Source organism: Ostrinia furnacalis, unplaced genomic scaffold (assembly GCF_004193835.3).
Source record: "Ostrinia furnacalis isolate ACB-3 unplaced genomic scaffold, ASM419383v2 OfSCF5188, whole genome shotgun sequence".
Classification (NCBI taxonomy): Eukaryota; Metazoa; Arthropoda; class Insecta; order Lepidoptera; family Crambidae; genus Ostrinia; species Ostrinia furnacalis.
Genome location: NW_021135427.1, coordinates 98,561 through 121,823, shown reverse-complemented (window position 1 = coordinate 121,823; position 23,263 = coordinate 98,561). Strand labels below are relative to the sequence as shown.

Sequence of the window (23,263 nt, the reverse complement as noted above, 5' to 3'; positions counted from 1 at the left end):
CGCGTCCCCGGAGCCGTCGTGGCGCAGGTCCCTGGTGGCGGCGGCGAGCCGGGCCCGCGCCCTCCTGTACTGCTGCAGTACCGCCTCCGCCCCCAGCAGGACCAAGTAGGGTATACCCTAGTAGCGAGTGAGAGAGAATGACGATGCAAAGACACAGAGCGCCCAACAGTAGTCTCTAGCCTGGACCATGAGAGCAAGTGAGAGCGAGTCTGTCGATGGAAAGACATGGATCGCCCAGCAGTAGCCTCTGTTCTGTACTCTTGGAGCGAGTGAGAGAGAGTCTAAGGGAGACACGGAGTGCCCAGCAGTAGTCTCTAGCCTGGACCATGAGAGCAAGTGAGAGAGTCTGTAGTAGTAGGAAGACATAGAGCGCTTAGCAGTAGTCTCTGGATGGTAGAAGCATGTGGGACGGATTGGGAGAGAGTATTTGAATGGGAGATATTGTGATACCTGTATATTATGAGGAAAAGATGGGTCAAGAAACCATGAGGACTCATTGAGAGACACTTGTGGGACATCAACTCTTTATTTGCATTATAAACACGGTAGATACAATTACAGAACGTCTGTCATCTTCCAAGTATCCACGCTGCAGTTAGGTCTTCTCAAGACTCGTCCAAAGACGGCGCGTCCCTGGAGCCGTCGTGGCGCAGGTCCCTGGTGGCGGCGGCGAGCCGGGCCCGCGCCCTCCTGTACTGCCGCAGCACAGCCTCTGCCCCCAATAAGACAGCAGACGCGGAGCGCCCAACAGTGGGCTCCGGTTGAATGTGTACCCTGGGAGCGAGTGAGAGAAAGTCTGTCGATGGGAAGACATGGAGCGCCCAACAGTAGTCTCCATCCTGGACCATGAGAGAAGAAGTATGGTAGGGAATGGGAGAGAGTCTATGGAAGGGAGCTGTAGTGAACTGATACCTCGGCTGTTTTGAGACGAAAAGACAAAAATACTCGTGAAAAGACATCAATTCTTTATTAGAAATACGGTAACAATTAGTAACTAGATCATAAACAGATCTTTCGTCATCTTCCAAATATCCACGCTTTGGTCTTCCAGCTAAGTCACTATATTTGCTAAAGACTCCATAAGACTCCTCCAAACTGATACTCCTAGGTACGGTTGTTGTGAAGAAAAGATTGAAAAAGACTTGTAAGGACACATANCATTGAAAGACACTTGTGGGACATCACCTCTTTATTTGCATTATAAACACGGTAGATACAATTACAGAACGTCTGTCATCTTCCAAGTATCCACGCTGCAGTTAGGTCTTCTCAAGACGGTAGGTCTTCTCAAGACTCGTCCAAAGACGGCGCGTCCCCGGAGCCGTCGTGGCGCAGGTCCCTGGTGGCGGCGGCGAGCCGGGCCCGCGCCCGCCTGTACTGCCGCAGCACCGCCTCTGCTCCTAGCAAGACGGCAGAGGCGGAGCGCCCAACAGTAGGCCCCGGTAGAGTGTACGCTGGGATTGGGTGAGAGAGAGTCGGTCGATGGGAAGACATGGAGCGCCCAGCAGTATAGCCACTGTTCTGTACCCTGGGAGCGAGTGAGAGAGAGTCTAAGGGAGACACGGAGTACCCAGCTGTAGTCTCTGGCCTGGGTTGGGACGGATTGGGAAAAAATGGGGATGGGAATGAGGTATCACAATCTCTGTTGTTTTGTAAGGAAAATATTGGCCAAGAGACAAGAGGGATTAAATAAAGGATCAATACCTAATTCTAAAAGACACCAGTGGTTAGATAAGAACTCTTTATTTACATTTGAAACACGCTTTATAGAAAGCCATAAATCTTTCGTCATCTTCCAAGTATCCACGCTCCAGTTAGTCCTCCAAAGACGGCGCGTCCCCGGAGCCGTCGTGGCGCAGGTCCCTGGTGGCGGCAGCGAGCCGGGCCCGCGCCCTCCTGTACTGCCGCAGCACTGCCTCCGCCCCTAGTAAGACAGCAGACGCGGAGCGCCCAACAGTGGGCCCCGGTAGAGAGTACCCTGGGAGCGGGGATTGGGCGAGGGTGTGCCAGCGGATGAATATGCTCCCGGTTGTCGTGAAGACGAAGTTGGCGTTCTGTGGATGGAGAAGATGTGATGCATAGTTGTTATGTGAAGAATAGGATTAAGTAATAGGTCTTAGACTTTTGCTATCTAAATATCTTCAGTAGACTAGCAATGAAGAAAGATTAACAGAACATTCTAGCAGTCCAAACTATGCATAAGATCGGTACGCAAGCTACTTTAATAGGCCAGGCTAGACTAAGTTCGGTCCAAATAGAATCCGTTGACACTTTTGCAATTAAAAACCTAGACAAGAGTGAAGATTCATCATTTCAGCCATAAGACGTCCACTGCTGAACATAGGCCCCCCAAAGATTTCCATATTGACCGGTTGGTAGCGGCCTGCATCCAGCGCCTTCCTGTTACTTTTATGAGATTCACTATATGTATTAATTTTCGTACCTGTAACTGCGGGTTAGCCAACACATCCAAATCCTTGATCAAGTTACACCCTCCCACAAAAAACCTGCGACTGCCGGCCTCCACCCTATCCCACTCGTCAGGGCGGGAGCAGGACAGCAGCTTGCTGTGCGACCCTGGACGCAGGGGCAGAGCGAGATAGCTGTACCCTTCGGTGCGGTGCCGGCCCCACCAGTCGGTTGATATCACTTCGAAGAAGATTTGGAGGGGGGATGGTTCTGAAAGCAAAATGATCTAAATTCAAACTCGTTTATTATTAGTTGGGCCTTCTTAGGCAGGACACACTCGGGCATCGTGATTGTGTCCTTTTTTCTCGGAATTTTAACCCTCGTGTCTCCTATAGCCCAAAGCAAAGGAATGATGTTTGAGCACAATAAATAGGAAAATACACCATAAAGGCCTATTCAAACCTGAGCGATATTCGTTGCCGCTGTGGGTAGAGGCACAGAATAATAATAAGTACCTACTACGTACAGAAGTTTTACTTCGCGAAGGTATTTAAAAAAATGTATGCTCAATGTCATTAACATTAAGGTGTAATTTAGCCTGTCTCCAAGAGTCAAGCACCATTTTGTTGACAAACGTCAGTGATCGGCACTGGGCCGAAGCTATAGGGCTGACTTCGGTAAAATCATGTGACATGAGGTGCCAAACTGCGGAAAATGGCGGAGGAAATACATGATTTAGCATGAATTATTATGAATAATATTAACTACTTAACTACTTACTTATTTACCTCTCAGTGTCTTGACCGCGGCTAGAGCGTTTTCTCTGCCGCAGACGGTAGCGAATACCGCTTAGGTCTGAACAGTATTATTACCGCATACTCACTGGGTTTTCTCTGCCGCAGACGGTAGCGAATACCGCTTAGGTCTGAATAGGCCTTAAGGAAAACTATAAGAACTCAAAAAGCATCAAACGTCATGGAAACCATGAGAAAAACTGTGAATACACTATTTTCTCATGTTTTGTTTTGACTACGCAAACAATCTTACTCAAGTAGGTATTCCTACTTGTGTTTTCTGATTTAACAATAAGTTGTGTCTGATATAACACTAGCATTTGAAATTACCCAAATTAGGCGGCCTTTTCGCTACCTACCTACCTACTAAGGTACCTAGTTAGCCCACCTGAAACGGCATCTGCCTCCAAATGCAGCTCAATGATGTGGCCAAAGCACCACTCCTCGATATCTTCTACCCTCAGCGCTCTGGTGACATGCGTGCGGCCGTGGACTGGTTCCGTGCATTTTATTGCGTCTGGAATCTGCACAAAACGAAGCATTTTAGCTTATTTTTTATGCAGAACTAGGCAGATATTTACGCCTCAAAGTGACCACGACCGCTCTGCCAAGAGCAAAACGAATAAGAAGAAGAAGGCAGGTATTTAACCGCAATCGCACCTGATGTTAGTGAGATTCAGGTTAGTTATATCGCATTATAATCCATTAGACCAGTGGTTCCCAAAGTTGTCTGGGCTATGTCTCATCTAATACAAGTTCCCAAACTCGGGACCCATCTATAGTAAATTTCGCCCGCCTGCCCAGCGGTTGGATCGATAGGGTGGTGTGTCGTTCTACAGGCAAGGCCCACTCAATGACCCATAGTGTGGGAAACCGTGCATTAGACTATAGCGGTCCATTGCTGAACAAAGGCCTCCCTTAATTTGTTCTTCTACCAGCTACCTTTTATGCTGGGAATTCAGTCATGAATATTTTGAGTCGCATAATTAATTATTTAGTCTGATGGACCGGATTAAAAAGACAGCAACGGTTGAGGCTTCGAATTCCACTGGTGACTATTTCCATCTATTTCTCCCACCTCCGCAACTCCTGTGTGGCTAGAATCTACAGCTCTACAAATGGCCGCAAAAATAATATATCAGAAGGGGAAAGCCTCGAGGTATTCGATGACGAAGACCACCATCCTCCAAAGCAAATTAGGTAGCAGATGACAAACTTGTCAATAAGTCGGAGATACCTACACACGGATAATATAGCATGGTATAGCACCAAGGGTGGGACGTCCACCCACAAGGTGGACCGACGACATCATAAAGGTAGCAGGAAGTCGCTGGACGCAGGCCGCTACCAACCGGGCAACATAAAACTTTTATTTATTATTTTTATTTTATATTATATTCAGCAGTGGACGTCCTATGGCTGAGATGATGATGCATGATAGCGCCAAGAAAGAATACTTTAGAAAATCTTCCTAAACAACGCACCCTGATAGTATATTCGACGTATAGGTCGTCCATTTCGAATTCCTTAGCGGTCAGTATTTCCAGGGTAAGGTGGTAGATCTTCCTCCCTAGCGAGGGCATGCAGAAGTTGACCAGCTGCTTGTGTTTCTTCTCCCACTTTTTGTGCAGTTTGTTCAGCTGAAACAAGTTCAACAAATGTCTGCTTGCTGCTTGGTCATTAACGTAACTTTCGTTAAATGTAGTATCAAATGTTAAATGTAGTGTAAGGTAAACGGCTACTACACTCGCGAGCAAAACTATGGAATCACTTACATGAAGTTGTTTCCACGCGAACTTGTGTACTAACGAATATGTTAGTAACTAAAAAAGTGGCACCATTTTAAAGATTAAACTTTTATCTTTAATTTGATACCAAATTCATTTAAATCACACCAGTATTTAAAAAGATATCCCGGCTGATGTGAAGAAGTAACGAAAAAGACATGTATGAACTGTTTGATACGTCGCGAGTTGCGGCCTATTTACCCCCTATAAAAGCACGCGTTTTTAGGTTTTTGCTTTCACACGTTGATTCATACACATCTCCGCTTCTTTTGACACTTTACCTGGGATTCTACACCTTCAGAAGCAGCACAAATCGTTGCACTATTGCAAGAAAGGCTCAGCCAGCGGGCTGTCGCACGTCAGCGCCACATAAGCCAGTCCTGGGTTTCGAAAGTTTCAAGACGCTTTCGGGAGACTAGTGGCTTTATCCCGAGACCAAGTTCTGAACAGCGCCGGTGCACATCGCAGAGGGAAGACCGTTTTTTCATGTCAACCACTCTATGAAATCGTCATTTGACTGGAATCGATGTCTATCAAGAGCTCAGAAATGTTCGTAAGATAGCTGTTAGCGAGTGGACAGTTCGTCTAAGATATAAGCAATAGAATTTGACTCCAAAAAGGCCTGCCACAGGCTCGAAACTGACGGCAGGTCACCGATAAGCACCCTTTCAATTTGCTCGTACAAGTCTCCCGAAAGCGTCTTAAAACTTTCGAAACCCAGGACTGGCTTATGTGGCGCTGACGTGCGACAGTCCGCTGGCTGAGCCCTTCTTGCAATAGTGCAACGATTTGTGCTGCTTCTGAAGGTGTAGAATCCCAGGTAAAGTGTCAAAAGAAGCGGAGATGTGTATGAATCAACGTGGGAAAGCAAAAATCCGAAAACGCGTGCTTTTATAAGGGGTAGGCCGCAACTCACGACGTATCAAACAGTTCATACATGTCTTTTTCGTTACTTCTCCACATCAGCCGGGATATCTTTTTAAATACCGGTGTGATTTAAATGAATTTGGTATCAATTTAAAGATAAAAGTTTAATCTTTAAAATGGTGCCACTTTTTTTGTTCCTAACAAATTCGTTAGTACACAAGATCGCGTGGAAACAACTTCATGTAAGTGATTCCATACTTTTGCTCGCGAGTGTAGTTCGTGATAGTACGTAAGTTCGTAAGTTTTTTTTCTAGCTCAAATAATAAGCAAATGGAATATTATTTATAAAAATTCTTCATTACTACAAAAACTCTATTATTTAAGCTATCTAAAAAACCAAGTACCAACATTGTGGCGCCAAAAATGAGAGCAATACGAAGCTTCAAACTCTCAGAGAGCCAAAAACAGCCGTGCGGCTTGCAAAGGTTGCTCTCACCCCAAGGTTAGCGCTCCAACTTCTTAAGCTTATAAAAAGGCGAAGGAACGTCCATATAAATAAAACTTGTAATAGTGGTTTCATGTGTTCCTTGACAATTGATTTGGCTTAGAAAAAAGTTATATGAAAACGTAGAATTCCTTTAAAATTGCGATTAATTGACTCACGAAATAGCGTACATATTATTTTTCGGTTGTCCCCTATTTCGTGACACTACCGATTCAAGGATTTTATGGATAACATTTTGATGCTTGGTTTTTAAATAATTATTTATGATAATTTAAATGTAAGTTATGAAACAAATAATGCATTTATTTAAGTTTCTCATGACCTAAATTCGGTATATGTTTCGTTCACTAGAATTTATATGACACGAGTTTGAAGTTCACATATATGACCAATTTTAAGATAAATTAGCATAAGTAGTACCAGCATAATTTTGGTTTTATTTCGATTTTTTTTATTTATCTTTATTTATTTGTATTGTATATGGGATAGATAATAGTTAATTGACACATTTTGACAAAAATCCTTGAATTTTACTTGGGGAATTTGGAATAATCAGTATCACGAAACAAGGAACCGTATTATTGTTACTTTTTTCCTAGTTCGTGATATATAAATGTATGGTGTTAGGTACTTTTATGACACACACCATCAAAGAAATCGACATATTTTTTAGTTTTTAATACTTACCTACCTAAGAAATTAATTAATTACTTACTTTTTATTATGAGTCATTGGCGTATCATTTTATGATTTTTTTTAGTATCGCCTGTTATTTAGCATTATTACTGTTTTTATTAAATCAGGATCTACCGCTTAGTTTAAAAGTTATTACTTTTTCTTTACATTATGTAATTGGAAGAAAAAAAATTCTATAAAAAATTTAAAAAAAATCTCAAAAATATTTTGACCTCTTTTTTGTCGATAAAAACAGGTCTAGTTTCATCTATTTTCATATGTACACTTTAACGTGACTCACACTGTAGATGTCCAAGAATAAACCGTCCGGAAGATTAACAGAATATTCAAACAACCCAAACTACTTATGCATACTTAGTTTGTACTTACTGAAAGTATGCTAAACAAATTTTTTGCCCGCTACCTTTCTCGTAGCCTTAGTAATTGGGAATCAAAATGTCGTCCCTAAGCTGTACCTATTTAAAATTTGTACTGGCATTAGATCGATACGCAAGCCACTAGGCCAGGCCAGAACTCAGTTCAGCCCGAATAGAATTAGGGAACACCATGGGCGTACCCAGAGGAAGCGGGCAGGCTGGAAGTTGCTTTGAAACAACTAAGTCAAACTATCTGACCTAAAAAATCTGACTTGTCCCCCCTAGGCCAGAAGCTGGGTATGTCCATGGGGGACACTGATGCAATTTACCAATACAAGAGTCAAGATTCACTACATCAATTTTCGTACCTGTAACTGCGGGTTAGCCAACACATCCAAGTCCTTGATCAAGTTACACCCTCCCACAAAAAACCTGCGACTGCCAGCCTCCACCCTATCCCACTCGTCAGGGCGGGAGCAGGACAGCAGCTTGCTGTGCGACCCTGGACGCAGGGGGAGAGCGAGATAGCTGTACCCTTCGGTGCGGTGCCGGCCCCACCAGTCAGTTGATATCACTTCGAAGAAGATTTGGAGGGGGGATGGCTCTGAAAGGGAGCGGTTGAAATATTAGTTTAAAACTGTGTGATACAAAATAAAATAGTAATAGAGACAGACTGTCCCTGATGGCTCTACGGGAGAAGATCCAATCATGGTGTCTACCATAGAGGAGTTATCGGGGAATGTTTCAGCTAAAAAAATACAGTCATCATTAAAGAAGCTCTATAACAAGTTGGAATGACCCAGTTTTTTCCAAAACGCCGATCCTGCCGTGGCCTGCGTCTCACCTAATGGAAAATGATTATCAGCTTGAAGGGGCAAGCGAGCTTCACCCACAACCACAGAGGAACTGACAGTTTAGGCAGTCTTCCCACTACGAAGCTCATCTATGACAATCTACTAAAGTTCCTTTACCTATACCTGAAACGGGGCTATTCCCACCTCTCGTTCCCACCGCTGCAACTCCTGTGTAGCCAGGACCTACAGCTTGACCGCCAATAAAAACCCAACTAGTGAAGGTCAAGTTTGTCCCGGGGGAAATTAAACTGTCAAACCTATACCTGTAACAGCATCTGCCTCCAAATGCAGCTCAATGATGTGGCCAAAGCACCACTCCTCAGTATCTTCTACCCTCAGCGCTCTGGTGACATGCGTGCGGCCGTGGACTGGCTCCGTGCATTTTATTGCGTCTGGAATCTGCACAAAACGAAGCATTTTAGCTTATTTTTTATGCAGAAAAAGGCAGGTATTTACGCCTCAAAGTGACCACGACCGCTCTGCCAAGAGCAAAACGAATAAGAAGAAGAAGGCAGGTATTTAACCGCAATCGCACCTGGTGTTAGTGAGATGCAGGTTAGTTATATCGCATTATAATCCATTAGACCAGTGGTTCCCAAAGTTGTCTGGGCTATGACTCATCTAATACAAGTTCCTAAACTCGGGACCCATCTATAGTAAATTTCGCCCGCCTGCCAAGCGGTTGGATCGATAGGGTGGTGTGTCGTTCTACAGGCAAGGCCCACTCAATGACCCATAGTGTGGGAAACCGTGCATTAGACTATAGCGGTCCATTGCTGAACAAAGGCCTCCCTTAATTTGTTCTTCTACCAGCTACCTTTTATGCTGGGAATTCAGTCATGAATATTTTGAGTCGCATAATTAATTATTTAGTCTGATGGACCGGATTAAAAAGACAGCAACGGTTGAGGCTTCGAATTCCACTGGTGACTATTTCCATCTATTTCTCCCACCTCCGCAACTCCTGTGTGGCTAGAATCTACAGCTCTACAAATGGCCGCAAAAATAATATATCAGAAGGGGAAAGCCTCGAGGTATTCGATGACGAAGACCACTATCCTCCAAATCAAATTAAGTAGCAGATGACAAACTTGTTAATAAGCCGGAGATACCTACACCACGGATAATATAGCATGGTATAGCACCAAGGGTGGGACGTCCACCCACAAGGTGGACCGACGACATCATAAAGGTAGCAGGAAGTCGCTGGACGCAGGCCGCTACCAACCGGGCAACATGGAAAGCATTAGGGGAGGTCTATGTTAAGCAGTGGACGTCCTATGGCTGAGATGATGATGATGCATGATAGCGCCAAGAAGAATACTTCAGAAAATCTTCCTAAGCAACGCACCTTGATGGTATATTCCACGTATAAGTCGTCCATTTCGAACTCCTTAGCGGTCAGTATTTCCAGGGTGAGGTGGTAGATCTTCCTCCCTAGCGAGGGCATGCAGAAGTTGACCAGCTGCTTGTGTTTCTTCTCCCATTTCTTGTGCAGTTTGTTCAGCTGAAAGAAAGTTCGCCAATGTCTGCTTGCTGCTTGGTCATTTAACGTAACTTTCGTTAAATGTAGTGTCACAAATGTTAAATGTAGTGTAGTAGACATAAGTAGGTGTTGTATTATCAGAAAAGTAAACACAGTAATAAGAAAAGTAAGTAATTAAATCATGTGACGGTAGCGAAACGCGCTAGCCACATATTTTGAATAAGGTCTAGAGTTTTTAAAGTTAGATCTAGACGTGTTAGGGCCACAGAGCACATGTGTTTAGAGTTAGGAGTAAGTCTATACCATGGGTACCATGGGCGTACCCATAGCATACAATCTGACCTTAAAAATCTGGCTTGCTCCTCCCTACGCTAGAAGTTGTGTCCTGGGTATGACTTGCCCCCTCTAGGGCAGAAGCTGGGTACGCCCATGGCTGTACCTACATAAGATCTGATAACTTTTTGATAGTGCGAGTCATATGGTCTCGTCTTATAAACATTTTACATGAAAATGGGATAATATGCATTAATTAAGAGTTTATTTCGGCTTACAAGTAGTACCTTAGTGTTATACCCTTACCAGAACAGTTAATTCCTCCGAATCCCCTGCGTCTTCAAACCTCAGCCCTATAGCGTAGTGGTAACCAAGAGGCACTCCCGCGCTTGTCTCAGCACAGTAAGGGTTCAATTCCAGCTGGTTCTCATCGGGTGAGACTAGTAAGTAGTTGTGTGTGATGTTGTGGTACACGGACACCAGTATCGCTTCCTGCTTGAAAACTAGTTGACTGTCCCTGTCGGTATTTTGAAGGCAAATGTTACGTAAGTAGTGTGAAATAAACAACGATTTTTGGTTGCGTTGAATGAGGATGATGATTATGATTGATGAGAGAGAGCCTGAAATCCTCAGTAGAATAGTTGGATTCTTTTTCAGTATAGTATATCTTGCTTCAATATTGACATTACTTTAGATGACTACAATATACCATAATTTCGGGAGATAGTGTCTATTAGTATTTTTATAAGTAAAAAACCTCAGAATGCTGAGAAAAATAAAACCAAAATGACCAACCACACTTACTCATTGTAATCTGAACTATCAAATGCAATATGCATAGCTCTCCACTCCTTATTATCAACATCTAAATTCTCTTCACTTCTGAACAAATGTCCCATAGAACTTGACTCCTTAACCAATGCTTTCTCAATTCGATCATTCAAATTTAAACGCTCAAAACATGTACTTAAATCCATTATTTTATTCCTTTTACTTTTTACATTATTTAAAGGCAATGGCAAGTGGTAATCATCGTGCACGTAAGTAAATACTTTGACCGGTTCATAGTCTAAATCGTTGAGCATATTGTGGTAAGTGAGCTCTGTATCCGTTATACAATGGTGAACATCTGAATATCGTTGGATTTCCCATAAGCTGAACGCTTTTTCTTGCCATTTAAATGTGTACTCTTCGGTTTGTTCAAACGAGTCACTGTTAATGCCATTGGACACATTTGTATAGTTTTCAAATTTTGGTAAGGACAATATTCCATTGTGTGGTTTCATTTTTACACTGAAAAGCAAGGACTATATATAATAAATAAGCAAACATTAAAAAAATCTATTAGGCAAACTTGTGCAAATAAATATGTGTACAAGCAATAATGTTTAAGTAAATACATATTCATTCAACACACATTGGCATTGCAAATAAACCAAGTTTGAACCTACCAAACAAGTACCATCAGTGTGCAATGACATATCCTTAGATTAATCTAAGGACATATCATATAAAACATCTTAGTCAGTGTGCTTCAAATTCGCACCATTGAAGCCATTAAACAGAATAATAATAATATTTTTTCATTTATTTAGTGGTTTTTCGTAGCTTACCTTATTCTTAAATTATCTATAGGCTCTTTTAGCCAGTGAACACCAGATATCTTGTTTGTACGCTTAAAATCATGCATATTTTTAGTTGGCTATAGATTTTCTAAACACCAATCAAATTGAGGAAGATGAATGAAATTATATAATACGTATTAATCGAAAGTTTTTCGAACTCTACTAGTCTGAAGTCACAGGCTATTGCTAATAGTATAAATTATTTGCAAACAATTCAACAAAATTTTATTGTTCGGACTCAAAAGTTTTTGTTTACTTCACTGTTAGCTTCCTGTCATAGTGGTTACTATGGCAACCGCAACCATGGCAACGATCACGGCGTTTCGTTTCACCTGTTTACTATTTCAATTTTATTTATTTTTAATCGTCCAAGAAACTTAGCATTTTTCAATTAACTATAAATAACTAATGATATCAACAGCTCATCTCAATATTTTCTAAAAATAAATAAAAAGTCAAATTTCGGAATCAGTCAGTCCTTATTGACGTTGTATATTGAACAAAATTAAATAAGGTACCTACCTTGCACGTGATTGGCTGACTAAATCAATGTCATAAATTCGCCAATCATGTTGAAGTTTTGTAAGCTATTAACGAATAGTAGTACGTTTTGATTTAATCGGATTAGAGAAATATGTAACAGAAAGCTAACGTTTAGAGCACAAAAAATTAAAAACGTCAGTTGCGAGCTATCCGTGTGGGGGTTATGTTGTTTCTTCTCAAGAAATAATAATAAATACCGACGTTTATTGAACTTATCACACATTTTTTTCCGGATTTCTTATCTTATCGCTATCGTCCAAGTGTGAATCGATCATGAACAAACTTAGCCTTGCCTTCTAAATGCCGATATTGTGATGTGCTACTTTGGTCAATAATTTTTGCATTTCTTGTTTTCGTGGTTGTTAGTCACGCGTGTAAGTAAATTATAAAGTGAAAATGCCTTCCGGGCAGAGGGAAACCAATGTTTCCATACCGCTGACACCTACAAGGTCGGATCTGTATTGGCGAAGAATATTCAACAAGGTTAGTACCTACACTATCTTACAAATTAATGAGGTATCAACATAAAAAAAAAACTGCACCAAAATGTAAGTAAAATAGGTCATAATGTGTCACCGTGCTGATACACCAGGAGACCACTTTAACTCGTTTTAATAACTTTTACTTTTTTTTTTTCAAAACATTTACATTTTTTTATGATTAAAATGCTCCAATTCTACTGCAGTGATTGTTTATAAACTTGTGTTTTAAACAGTTATATGCCTTAAACAGTTATAGCCATAAATGTTCTATTCCTATCTTAGAAATGTGTGATGAAATTACCTTGGTAATTATTCAGGAGCCAGGAACTATGCCTTTTTACAGTGTATAACAAATACCTACTTAATTTCTGCACAAATGTACAGTAAAGAGTTCAAGCAGGTCAAATCTTTTAGCATCATTACTCACTTTTTGAAAGTAACTTACCTACCTAAATATAGCTTGTGTTCTTTGTATTCATTATGATAAAGTTATTTTGTTTAGTATAGGAACTAGTGTTTTTAATTAATGTTTCCTCGCTTCTATCAAACACAAATATACATATTATTACTGCCTCTAATTTGTTGATTCTCAAATTGATAAAATTACCATCTAGGAACTAGTATAGTTTGCTGAAATTTTTTGTGTGAATTCAGAATTTCATTTTAGTAATTTTATTTAAATTATTAGTTATAAGATAGTTTTAATAGTATCTTATAACTAATAATTTCACCTTATCTCTATTTACTACATTCCGTAATCTCGTAATCTAGATGTATTAAAAACTAAAACTGGGAAACCTACAAGAATTCCACCAGCTAGTAATGAATGTACTACTCGCAATTTTTATTTTTGCAGTAGTATTGGCACCGCTCCAAGATGTTTTTATCAGCTGAATAAATCTTCTGAAGTAACTGGTATTGACAGATACGTTATGAATGTTCAGATAGTATAGTAAAAATAAAATATTTAACATTATACCTATGTATTATGTAAATTTGAATAGATAAAACATCAGGGTTCGAAAATATCCTTATGATATATATCTGATAAATATCATAAATATCGGATATTTTCGAACCCTGATAAACATACCCACTATAGAGGATATAAACATACTATACATAGACTAGAGTACAGGACCACAATACCTTTACAAATGAGTAACCTTTTGAAATATCTTTTAAAGGTTTTTTAAATATCAATAAAAAGATTGATTTTATTTTTGCATCTTCATCAACTCAAAAGTTAACGTAATTTGCTTTGGGAAAACCAGAGTTTGAGTGAACTCGAAGAGTCAGATATAGATTAGACAGATAATAATATTATTATGTATTTTATATGTGTAATACTCATATGTATGCAAATTATATTGCTTAGTGGTAACAGGTTCTTCAAGTTTACTACTTTTCCTTCCTTCACAAATTCTCAATGATAGTAATAAAATACTGGATGTTAACTAACAATCACATAGAGATATTAATTAATTAATTAATCTATTTTTATAAAACATGGCCAAACTGGAAATGATTGGTAGTTTAGGCAATAAAATTCAACTCTTGTGGTCTCTGTGTTAGCTTCAAACAATCAAAATGGAGTTTTCCCTAAAATAAATTTAACTCTGCTGTGATCAGTTTTATATTGTGTTAGGCTCTATTTTTAGTATTACTCGTCTACACTAATATTATAAAGAGGAAAACTTTGTTTGTTTGTAATGAATAGGCTCAAAAACTACTGGACCCTTTTTAAAAATTCTTTCACCATTCGAAAGCTACATTATCCACGAGTAATATAGGCTAAATTTTATTTTGGAAAAAATAGGGTTCAGGCGGAAAGCTAGTAGGTATGTTATAATCAGCAAACCACAGCTAGTGGTAGGGTTTAACTGGTACCTATATTTATAGCGCTTTATAAAAACGTATTAAAAGGTTAAATGACTTTTTGAAAGGCGCATAAATAAACTAATAAAGAAAGAATAAATAAAGAAGTAAAATCCATTTCATAAGTCTTCCGACTGGAAATTTACCATTATTATTAGGCTGGAAAACGCAACAATCAAACGGACAGAAAGAACTACTTTCGCATGTAATGATGACATAGTAGGTATACTACTCTAGACGCAAATCTTCCCACGGCGATTATTCATGTCCACAACTAGGCTCTGCATCCACTTATTTCCGCCAGAGTTGATCTCGTAACATACGCGGAGCTGTTACTAATTACTTTGTTAATTATTTAACAAGCTGTTAAAAGAGGCGTCTAGAGTATTTCCAAGATATCTTGCAGCTTGCTAGCAAGAGATAGAAGTCTCTCAGAATATCTTCAAATTACAAAAAAAACGGGTGATTCCTGATGCAGTCTCAGAAACAAAGAACTCCCTCCCTCCTATGGAAATCCCTAGATACTCGTTGCTGTAGCAATCGATCAGTCACTAGGTTACTTGGCAAATACCTACTTGCTAAACGAACTTTTTTGAATCTTGTTTATTTTTAGACAAGGCATCTTTTTAGTATCAGGCGATAGATAAAATTAACTTAGCTTAAGATTTCCGCTAAGTGACGCCGGCATAAGGCATCACTTGTCTCATGTCTGTGTTACCTACTTAAACTTAGGTAAACAATGCAGAACACTGTCTTAATATAACTTGGTCTTGAAATAATTCCGGGTCATTAGACCCAGACTCCGTTCAACTCACAGTAAATCTGGTTCAACATTTAAAAATGCCTCACGTAGGAAGCGAACTCACGATCTCTCGTTTACCAGGTGACTCTAACCACTGAGCTACATACATGTGAACCAGCCCCAGGATCGTTAAAAGTTCCAAAGTTTAGCTCCTGGACTATGATAATCGGACTCAAGAGTCACTCAAAGAGAAGCTCCAAGAAGGGCCGGATGCATTTTGATTTTGTGGTAAAACGAGAAAAAAAATCAAAGGAAAAGTTGTTTACTAGTCTGAATTTGAAATTTCTTTTTCGAAGTCTATTGTGTGTGGCCCTCATTTGTGGAAGCCCCGGGGCTGAAGCTCCAGTTGCCCTCTCCTAAATACGGCCCCCAAGAAAGTAAGCTTCGACAGTATATTAAGTTCAGAGATAAGCTACGTACGGGCACACCAGCATCGCCAATACAGGGACTAAGAGTCTAATGCCGGTATTCACAAACATTACTATGAGGTCTCACAGTGCGCGTGGAGGGGTCACACACGAACCAATCACAGAGCTCTATTCAACGCTGTGCGTTCGATTTGCTGTTTCACATAAGCATTTGCATAAGATCATTTGTGTACGGGTTTAAGTGGTCACCATAGCCGAAATAGGTCGGATGAATCATCATCATCAGGTTTCAGGGAGCCAATCATAGTTCCTAGGATACCCATGACTGACTCACTCAACGGGAAGATATTAAAGATAACAAACGATAGTCAGCGTCACAAGTGACAGTGATCGGTTAGTCATAGCATCATGAGTAACTGGAAGTGGCATTTCATGGGAAATCCCCTAACATTTGCACATGGAGATCATCTTTTGATTTGCATCTGTTAAAAAATAACCCACACACGTGCGAAGAATAAAGGATTTTAACTGACGTAAACATTACTGTGAAGTTGTTCCAAAAAGACAATGGGACTTGGCCAAATGGAATAGTGTTTTGTTTTACTTTTCTGTGTAGCTGGTCGTAATCTGATTTTGATCATTTAAGGTAAGCAATATTGATTCTAGTACCTACCAACGTAATCAAAATGAAATTTTGCGTAAAAGAATAATCACATCATGCATTCCCAATAACTTACGCGTTAACAATATTAGTAGGTAAATAAATTAATAAATGTAATTAATTTTGCAATCTATCATAATATTTGGAATTCCCTAAAACGCAGACAGTAAATTATATTGTCTGCGTTACAGATTCCATCGATGTAAAATGTAAATACATCGATCGATTCTGTAATCATGCGCTTATAAGAGCGACCGATACATAATGTACCTATGATTAAAATTACGAGTATCCTTATCTAAAAATATAAAGTACATAGATAGCGTAACAACTGCAGTGTACGGTGAATTTATGGCAATCGTTTGAGGTTCGACCATGAATCATAATTACAAATTGCCTATCATTTTATGAACGTATATTTTCTGATGCTATACTACTGTAAAATTCGAAGCAGTCTACTTAGGCTCGTGTAGACGGTAGACAGATCTTTCATTCATCATCATCATCATCTCAGCTATAGGACGTCCACTGCTGNGCAGTCTACTTAGGCTCGTGTAGGTAGACGGTAGACAGATCTTTCATTCATCATCATCATCATCATCATCATCTCAGCCATAGGACGTCCACTGCTGGACATAGGCCTCCCCCAATGCTTTCCATGTTACCCGGTTGGTAGCGGCCTGCGTCCAGCGCCTTCCTGCTACCTTTATGATGTCGTCGGTCCACTTTGTGGGTGGACGTCCCACTGCTGCGTTTTCCGGTACGCAGTCTCCACTCCAGAACTTTGCTGCCCCATCGGCCGTCAGTTCTGCGTACTATGTGCCCTGCCCATTGTCACTTTAGCTTGCTAATCCGTCGGGCTGTCAGCGACTTTAGTTCGTTTACGGATCTCATCCTTTCTGATTCGATCTCGTAAAGAAACTTCATTTTGATCTTTCATTACCAGTTGTTAAAGTTCAGACAGAGTCAGTTAACCACTGCTTCCCCCAAAGCACGAAGTCAACCACTGCCAACATCATCATCATCAAGTTATTTAGTCTCCACTGGGAAAGCTCGAACAGCTTCTCTAATTTATCCAAGGAAAATGGAGGATTAGGCCTTCACTGCCCACGCCGAAGTATTAGGGAGGCTGTCACTGCCAAAAAAAAAATATATTCGTCGCTTTTTCAAGATTTTGAGGGTTCTCTACCATGCCTAGATGCGGTATCTACTCTCTACACAAGAATTCGCTGACCCCATTATTATCATCATCAGTACCAGGCATTTGATCGGCGTCGCCAATCGAAAACTTTTCTACCTCATTTCTGATTTGTTCATCCTTTGCCTTAACGACAATTAATTATAATATTCTTATTTCAAGTAACTTATTTATCGAAATTGATTTCGAAGGTCAACAATTAGGTAATCTGTGCTTGTTTAATAATTTTAAGCGATAGCAAACATGAGCTGGCTTCGGCAAACATTGGCCCGCGCCTTGCACCGACTCATACAGTGTGAGTCACGTTAAAGTGTACATATGAAAATAGATGAAACTAGACCTATTTTTATCGACAAAAAAGAGGTCAAAAAATTTTTGAGATTTTTTTTTAATTTTTTATAGTTTTTTTTTTCTTCCAATTACTTATTGTAAAGAAAACGTAATAACTTTTAAACTAAGCGGTATATCCTGATAAAATAAAAACAGTAATAATTCTAAATAACAGGCGATACTAAAAAAATACATAAAATACACAAAAAAATGCCAACAAATAATAAAAAACGATACTTTTTGAAAAAAATCTGCTTTAAAATTCGTGTTTTTTTTGTTATTTGATAAATTTNAGTAAAATAGGTCATAATGTGTCACCGTGCTAATACACCAGGAGACCACTTTAACACTTTTTAATAACTTTTACTTTTTTTTTTTCAAAACATTTACATTTATTTATGATTAAAATGCTCCAATTCTACTGCAGTGATTGTTTATAAACTTTTGTTTTAAACAGTTATATGCCTTAAACAGTTATAGCCATAAATGTTCTATTCCTATCCTAGAAATGTGTGATGAAATTACCCTGGTAATTATTCAGGAGCCAGGAACTATGCCTTTTTACAGTGTATAACAAATACCTACTTAATTTCTGCACAAATGTATAGTAAAGAGTTCAAGCAGGTCAAATCTTTTAGCATCATTACTCACTTTTTGAAAGTAACTTACCTACCTAAATATAGCTTGTGTTCTTTGTATTCATTATGATAAAGTTATTTTGTTTAGTATAGGAACTAGTGTTATTAATTAATGTTTCCTCGCTTTTATCAAACACAAATATGTTCTATTTACTGCCTCTAATTTGTTGATTCTCAAATTGATAAAATTACCATCCAGGAACTTTTGAATATTTTTTTGGGTGAATTACATTTCAGTAATTTTATTTAAATTATTGGTTAAAAGGTAGTGTTTTAAAACAGTAGTTCACCTTATCGTTATTTATTACATTCTGTAATCTTATAATCTAGATGCATTAAAAACTAAAACTGGGAAATCTACAAGAATTCCACAAGCAAGTAATGAATGTACTACTCGCAATTTTTATTTTTGCAGTAGTATTGGCACTGTTCCAAGATGTTTTTATCAGCTGAATAAATCTTCTGAAGTAACTGGTATTGACAGATGGTTATTAATGTTCAGATAGTATAGTAAAAATAAAATATTTAACATTATACCTATGTATTATGTAATTTGAATAGATATAAACATACCTACTATAAACTAGAGTACAGGACCACATTACCTTTACTAATAAGTACCATTTTAAATATCATTTAAAGGGTTTTAATATTAAATTAATAAAAAGATTTATTATATTTTTGCATCTTAAGATTATGTTATTTCCTTTGGAAAACCGAAAATTTGAGTGAACTAAAAGAGTCAGATATAAATTACACTGATACTTATGTTTGTTAATACTCGTGTGTATGCAAATTATGATAACATTGCTTAGTGGTAACAGGTTCTTCAAGTTTACTACTTTTCCTTCCTTCACAAATTCTCAATGATAGTAATAAAAAACTGGATATTAACAATCACATAGAGATAAATTATTTAAGTAGGAATACACTATTTTTATAAAACATGGCCAAACTGGAAATGATTTGTAGTATAGGCAATAAAATTCATCTCTTGTGTTAGCTTCAAACAATTAAAATGGGGTTTTCCCTAAAATAAATATAAGTCTGCGATGATCAAAGTATTACTGTGGTATTACTCGTATGTTATAATCAGCAAACCACAGTTAGTGGTAGGGTTTAACTGCCTACCTATATTTATAGCGCTTTATAAAAACTTATGTAAAAGGTAAATGACTTTTTGAAAGGCGCATAAATAAAGAAAGAATAAATAAAGAAGTAAAATCCATTTCATAAGTCTTCCGACTGGAAATTGACCATTATTATTAGGCTGGAAAACGCAACAATCAAACGGACAGAAAGAACTACTTTCGCATGTAATGATGACATAGTAGGTATACTACTCTAGACGCAAATCTTCCCACGGCGATTATTCATGTCCACAACTAGGCTCTGCATCCACTTATTTCCGCCAGAGTTGATCTCGTAACATACGCGGAGCTGTTACTAATTACTTTGTTAATTATTTAACAAGCTGTTAAAAGAGGCGTCTAGAGTCTTTCCAAGATATCTTGCAGCTTGCTAGCAAGAGATAAAAGTGTCTCAGAATATCTTCTAATTACGAAAAAAACTGGTTATGCCTGATGCAGTCTCAGAAACAAAGAGCTCCCATAGGAGGGATCCTATGAAAATCCCTTGAATCTAGATACTCGTCGTAGCAATCGATTAGTCAGTTACTTGGCACATCCCTGTCATATCATCATACCTTCCTGAATCTTGTTTATTTTTAAACAAGGCATCTCTAGTCTGTGCTATTTACATAGGTAAACAATGCAGAGCACTGTCTTCAGACAGTTATTTTTACTTAAATTCATTTAACTTGGTCTCGAAGTATTTTTCCGGGTCATTAGACCCAGACTCAGTTCAATTCACAGTAAATCTGGTCCAACATTTGAAAATGCCTCACGTAGGAAGCGAACTCACGATCTCTCGTTTACCAGGTGTCTCTAACCACTGAGCTATATAAATGTGCATCAGGGTCTTTAAAAGTTCCAAGATTTAGCTCTTGGACTATGATAAATCTGAGTCAAGAGAGAGAATTTCCATGAGTGCACACTACTATAAGGAAATGACGCTCGGATCGGATCGCTCCAGCACCGCACCCCGCGCTTCCCTCGACCAAAAATTGGTGGGGCGCGTCTTCGTGGATGTAACGATCATACCAGAGATAAGCTACGTAAGCCATCTTCGGGCGCACCAGTGTCGCCAAGACAGGATTCTAAGTGGTTGCCATGGCCGAAATTGGTCGGATGAATCATCATCTCCAGGTTTTAGGGAGCCAATCATAGTTCCTAGGATACCCATGACTGACTCACCCAACGGGATGAGATTAAAGATAACAAACGATAGTCAGCGTCACAAGTGACAGTGATCGGTTAGTCATAGCATCATGAGTAACTGGAAGTGGCATTTCATGGGAAGTCCCCCAACATTTACACAATACATGGAGATCATCTTTTGATTTGCATCTGTTAATAATTAACTTTTAAAAAAAATAAAACCGACTTCAAATGCGTGAACACAAAAAAAACTAAAAATTAAAAATATTGCGTATAAAAAAGTTCATCCCCAATTTTCCACCCTTGGGGGTGAAACATTTTCTTCAAATTCGCATTTCGATAATACCTATTCAACAAAAAAATAATCGTTCAAATTGATTTATAATCGGCGGAGATATTGCGTATAAAAAAGTTTATCCCCAATTTTCCACCCTTGGGGGTTGTTTTTTCTATTATTAAATTTAAATGGGACCACCCTTGAGGTATTACCTATACGCCGAAAAAAGATTTGTTCAAATCGGTTCATAATTGGCGGAGTTATCGCGTAACAAACATAGAAAAAAAACATACGGGTCGAATTGAGAACCTCCTCCTTTTTTTGAAGTCGGTTGAAAAATAACCCACACACGTGCGAAGAATAAAGGATTTTAACTGACGTAAACATTTAACTGTGAAGTTGTTCTAAAAAGACAATGGGACTTGGCCAAATGGAATAGTGTTTTGTTTTACTTTTCTGTGTAGCTGGTCGTAATCTGATTTTGTTCATTTAAGTGAGCAATATTGATTCTAGTACCTACCTACGTAATCAAAATGTGCGTAAAAGAATAATCACATCATGCATTCCCAATAACTTACGCGTTAACAATATTAGTAGGTAAATAAATTAATAAATGTAATTAATTTTGCAATCTATCATAATATTTGGAATTCCCCAAAACGCAGAAAATAAATTAATATTGTCTGCGTTACAGATTCCATCGATGTAAAATGTAAATACATCGATCGATTCTGTAATCATGCGCTTATAAAAGCGACCGATACATAATGTACCTATTAGTGTCCGACCGAATGTTCGGTTTCGGTTTCGTTTTCGGTTGAGTTTCGGTAAAAACACGAGTTTCGGTTTAGTTTCGTTTTCGGCGGCAAACTTGCCGAAACTACGACCGAAACCGAATGTGCATTCGGGAGTTTCCGCACTGTTATCGGTCATGTTCAGCGCGTTGAATGAGTGAATAATTTATTTATTTATTTCTCTTACAACATTTAGGAAAAACATTTCGTATAATATAGATATCTGTTAAACTATACATTAGCATTGTGAGAGCTGGTGCCTATTGTAGATTTTAAGAAAATCTGTATTACAGATTTTGATGATGATGATGATGATGATTATGAATCCGATCAGAGCCAATGTCGTGATTCGCTCGCTTGTTTGTTTGCTGTTAGTTTTGTTTTTTTGTGGTGGCGAGTTTTCGAGTGATTTATTTTAAATTTGGTAAGTTTTATCTCGTTTTATGTCGTTATAACATAAGAGCGGGTAGTAAACATAAAAAAAATATTCAATATGACTGATAAAAGTATAATCAAGTTTAATCTAATTAAATTTTATTTTTTGGTTCGCAAATGCCATATGTAAACAAACATTAGTTAGGTAGTTAGTAATGACTATAGTGCATTTCGTGGTGATAATTTATGGATTCAGAGTTTCAAAGTTCATTTTAGTATTTATCACCAAGGTATCCAAGTGGCAAGTACCTACACCTAAATACTAACTTACGTACTACCAATTTTGTTTAGAGAAAAGACCCGACCAAGGGACGGGTTATGTAGATGTCCTGAATATGGCGAGTAATTAAAAAAATCTAGACTATAAATCCTTCTTTTTCTTTTTTAATAGGTACATAATTTGACACCTTTTAGAGTAAAGAGAAAACATTAAAGACTGCCTGACTACAATAACGTTTTCTTTATTTAATTTTTTCCCTCAAAATATAAGCCTTGTAAGGAAGTTTCGGTTTCGGTTTCGGTTTCGGCCGAAATAGACACCGTTGCCGAAATTCGTTTTCGGTTTCGGTTTCGGTCGTAAAACTAGTTTCGGTCGGACACTAGTACCTATGATTAAAATTACGAGTATCCTTATCTAAAAATATAAAGTACATAGATAGCGTAACAAGTGCAGCGTACGGTGAATTTATGGCAATCGTTTGAGGTTCGACCATGAATCATAATTACAAATTGCCTATCATTTTATGAACGTATATTTTCTGATGCTATACTACTGTAAAATTCGAAGCAGTCTACTTAGGCTCGTGTAGGTAGACGGTAGACAGATCTTTCATTCATCATCATCATCATCATCATCATCTCAGCCATAGGACGTCCACTGCTGGACATAGGCCTCCCCCAATGCTTTCCATGTTACCCGGTTGGTA

General features: G+C 38.7%; 2 protein-coding genes across 9 annotated transcripts in view; one reads left to right on the top strand and one right to left on the bottom strand.

Moving 5' to 3' along the window:
- Positions 1-1,741: 1,741 nt before the first annotated feature.
- Positions 1,742-11,881, bottom strand: LOC114360849 (Meckel syndrome, type 1). The gene is made up of 7 exons (XM_028315676.1): positions 11,641-11,881; positions 10,832-11,320; positions 10,334-10,544; positions 9,620-9,775; positions 8,526-8,667; positions 7,783-8,018; positions 1,742-2,054 (listed from the first exon to the last, which is right to left on the bottom strand). Exons 1-7 carry the CDS (start codon positions 11,715-11,717, stop codon positions 1,815-1,817), a joined length of 1,551 nt encoding a protein of 516 aa, XP_028171477.1. The 5' UTR covers positions 11,718-11,881; the 3' UTR covers positions 1,742-1,814.
- A 442-nt stretch (positions 11,882-12,323) lies between these two features.
- rho-4 (rhomboid-4) overlaps positions 12,324-23,263 on the top strand; it is a 39,334-nt gene continuing 28,394 nt past the window's right edge. For 5 of the 8 annotated variants that reach the window (XM_028315669.1, XM_028315668.1, XM_028315666.1 and 2 more), the window contains exon 1: positions 12,326-12,678. In XM_028315669.1, the coding sequence (XP_028171470.1) occupies positions 12,592-12,678 (87 nt within the window). In that variant the 5' untranslated portion in view covers positions 12,326-12,591. Of the gene's footprint in view, positions 12,679-23,263 lie in introns of all 8 variants that reach the window. The other 3 variants (XR_003656541.1, XM_028315664.1, XM_028315663.1) reach the window with 2 other exon arrangements.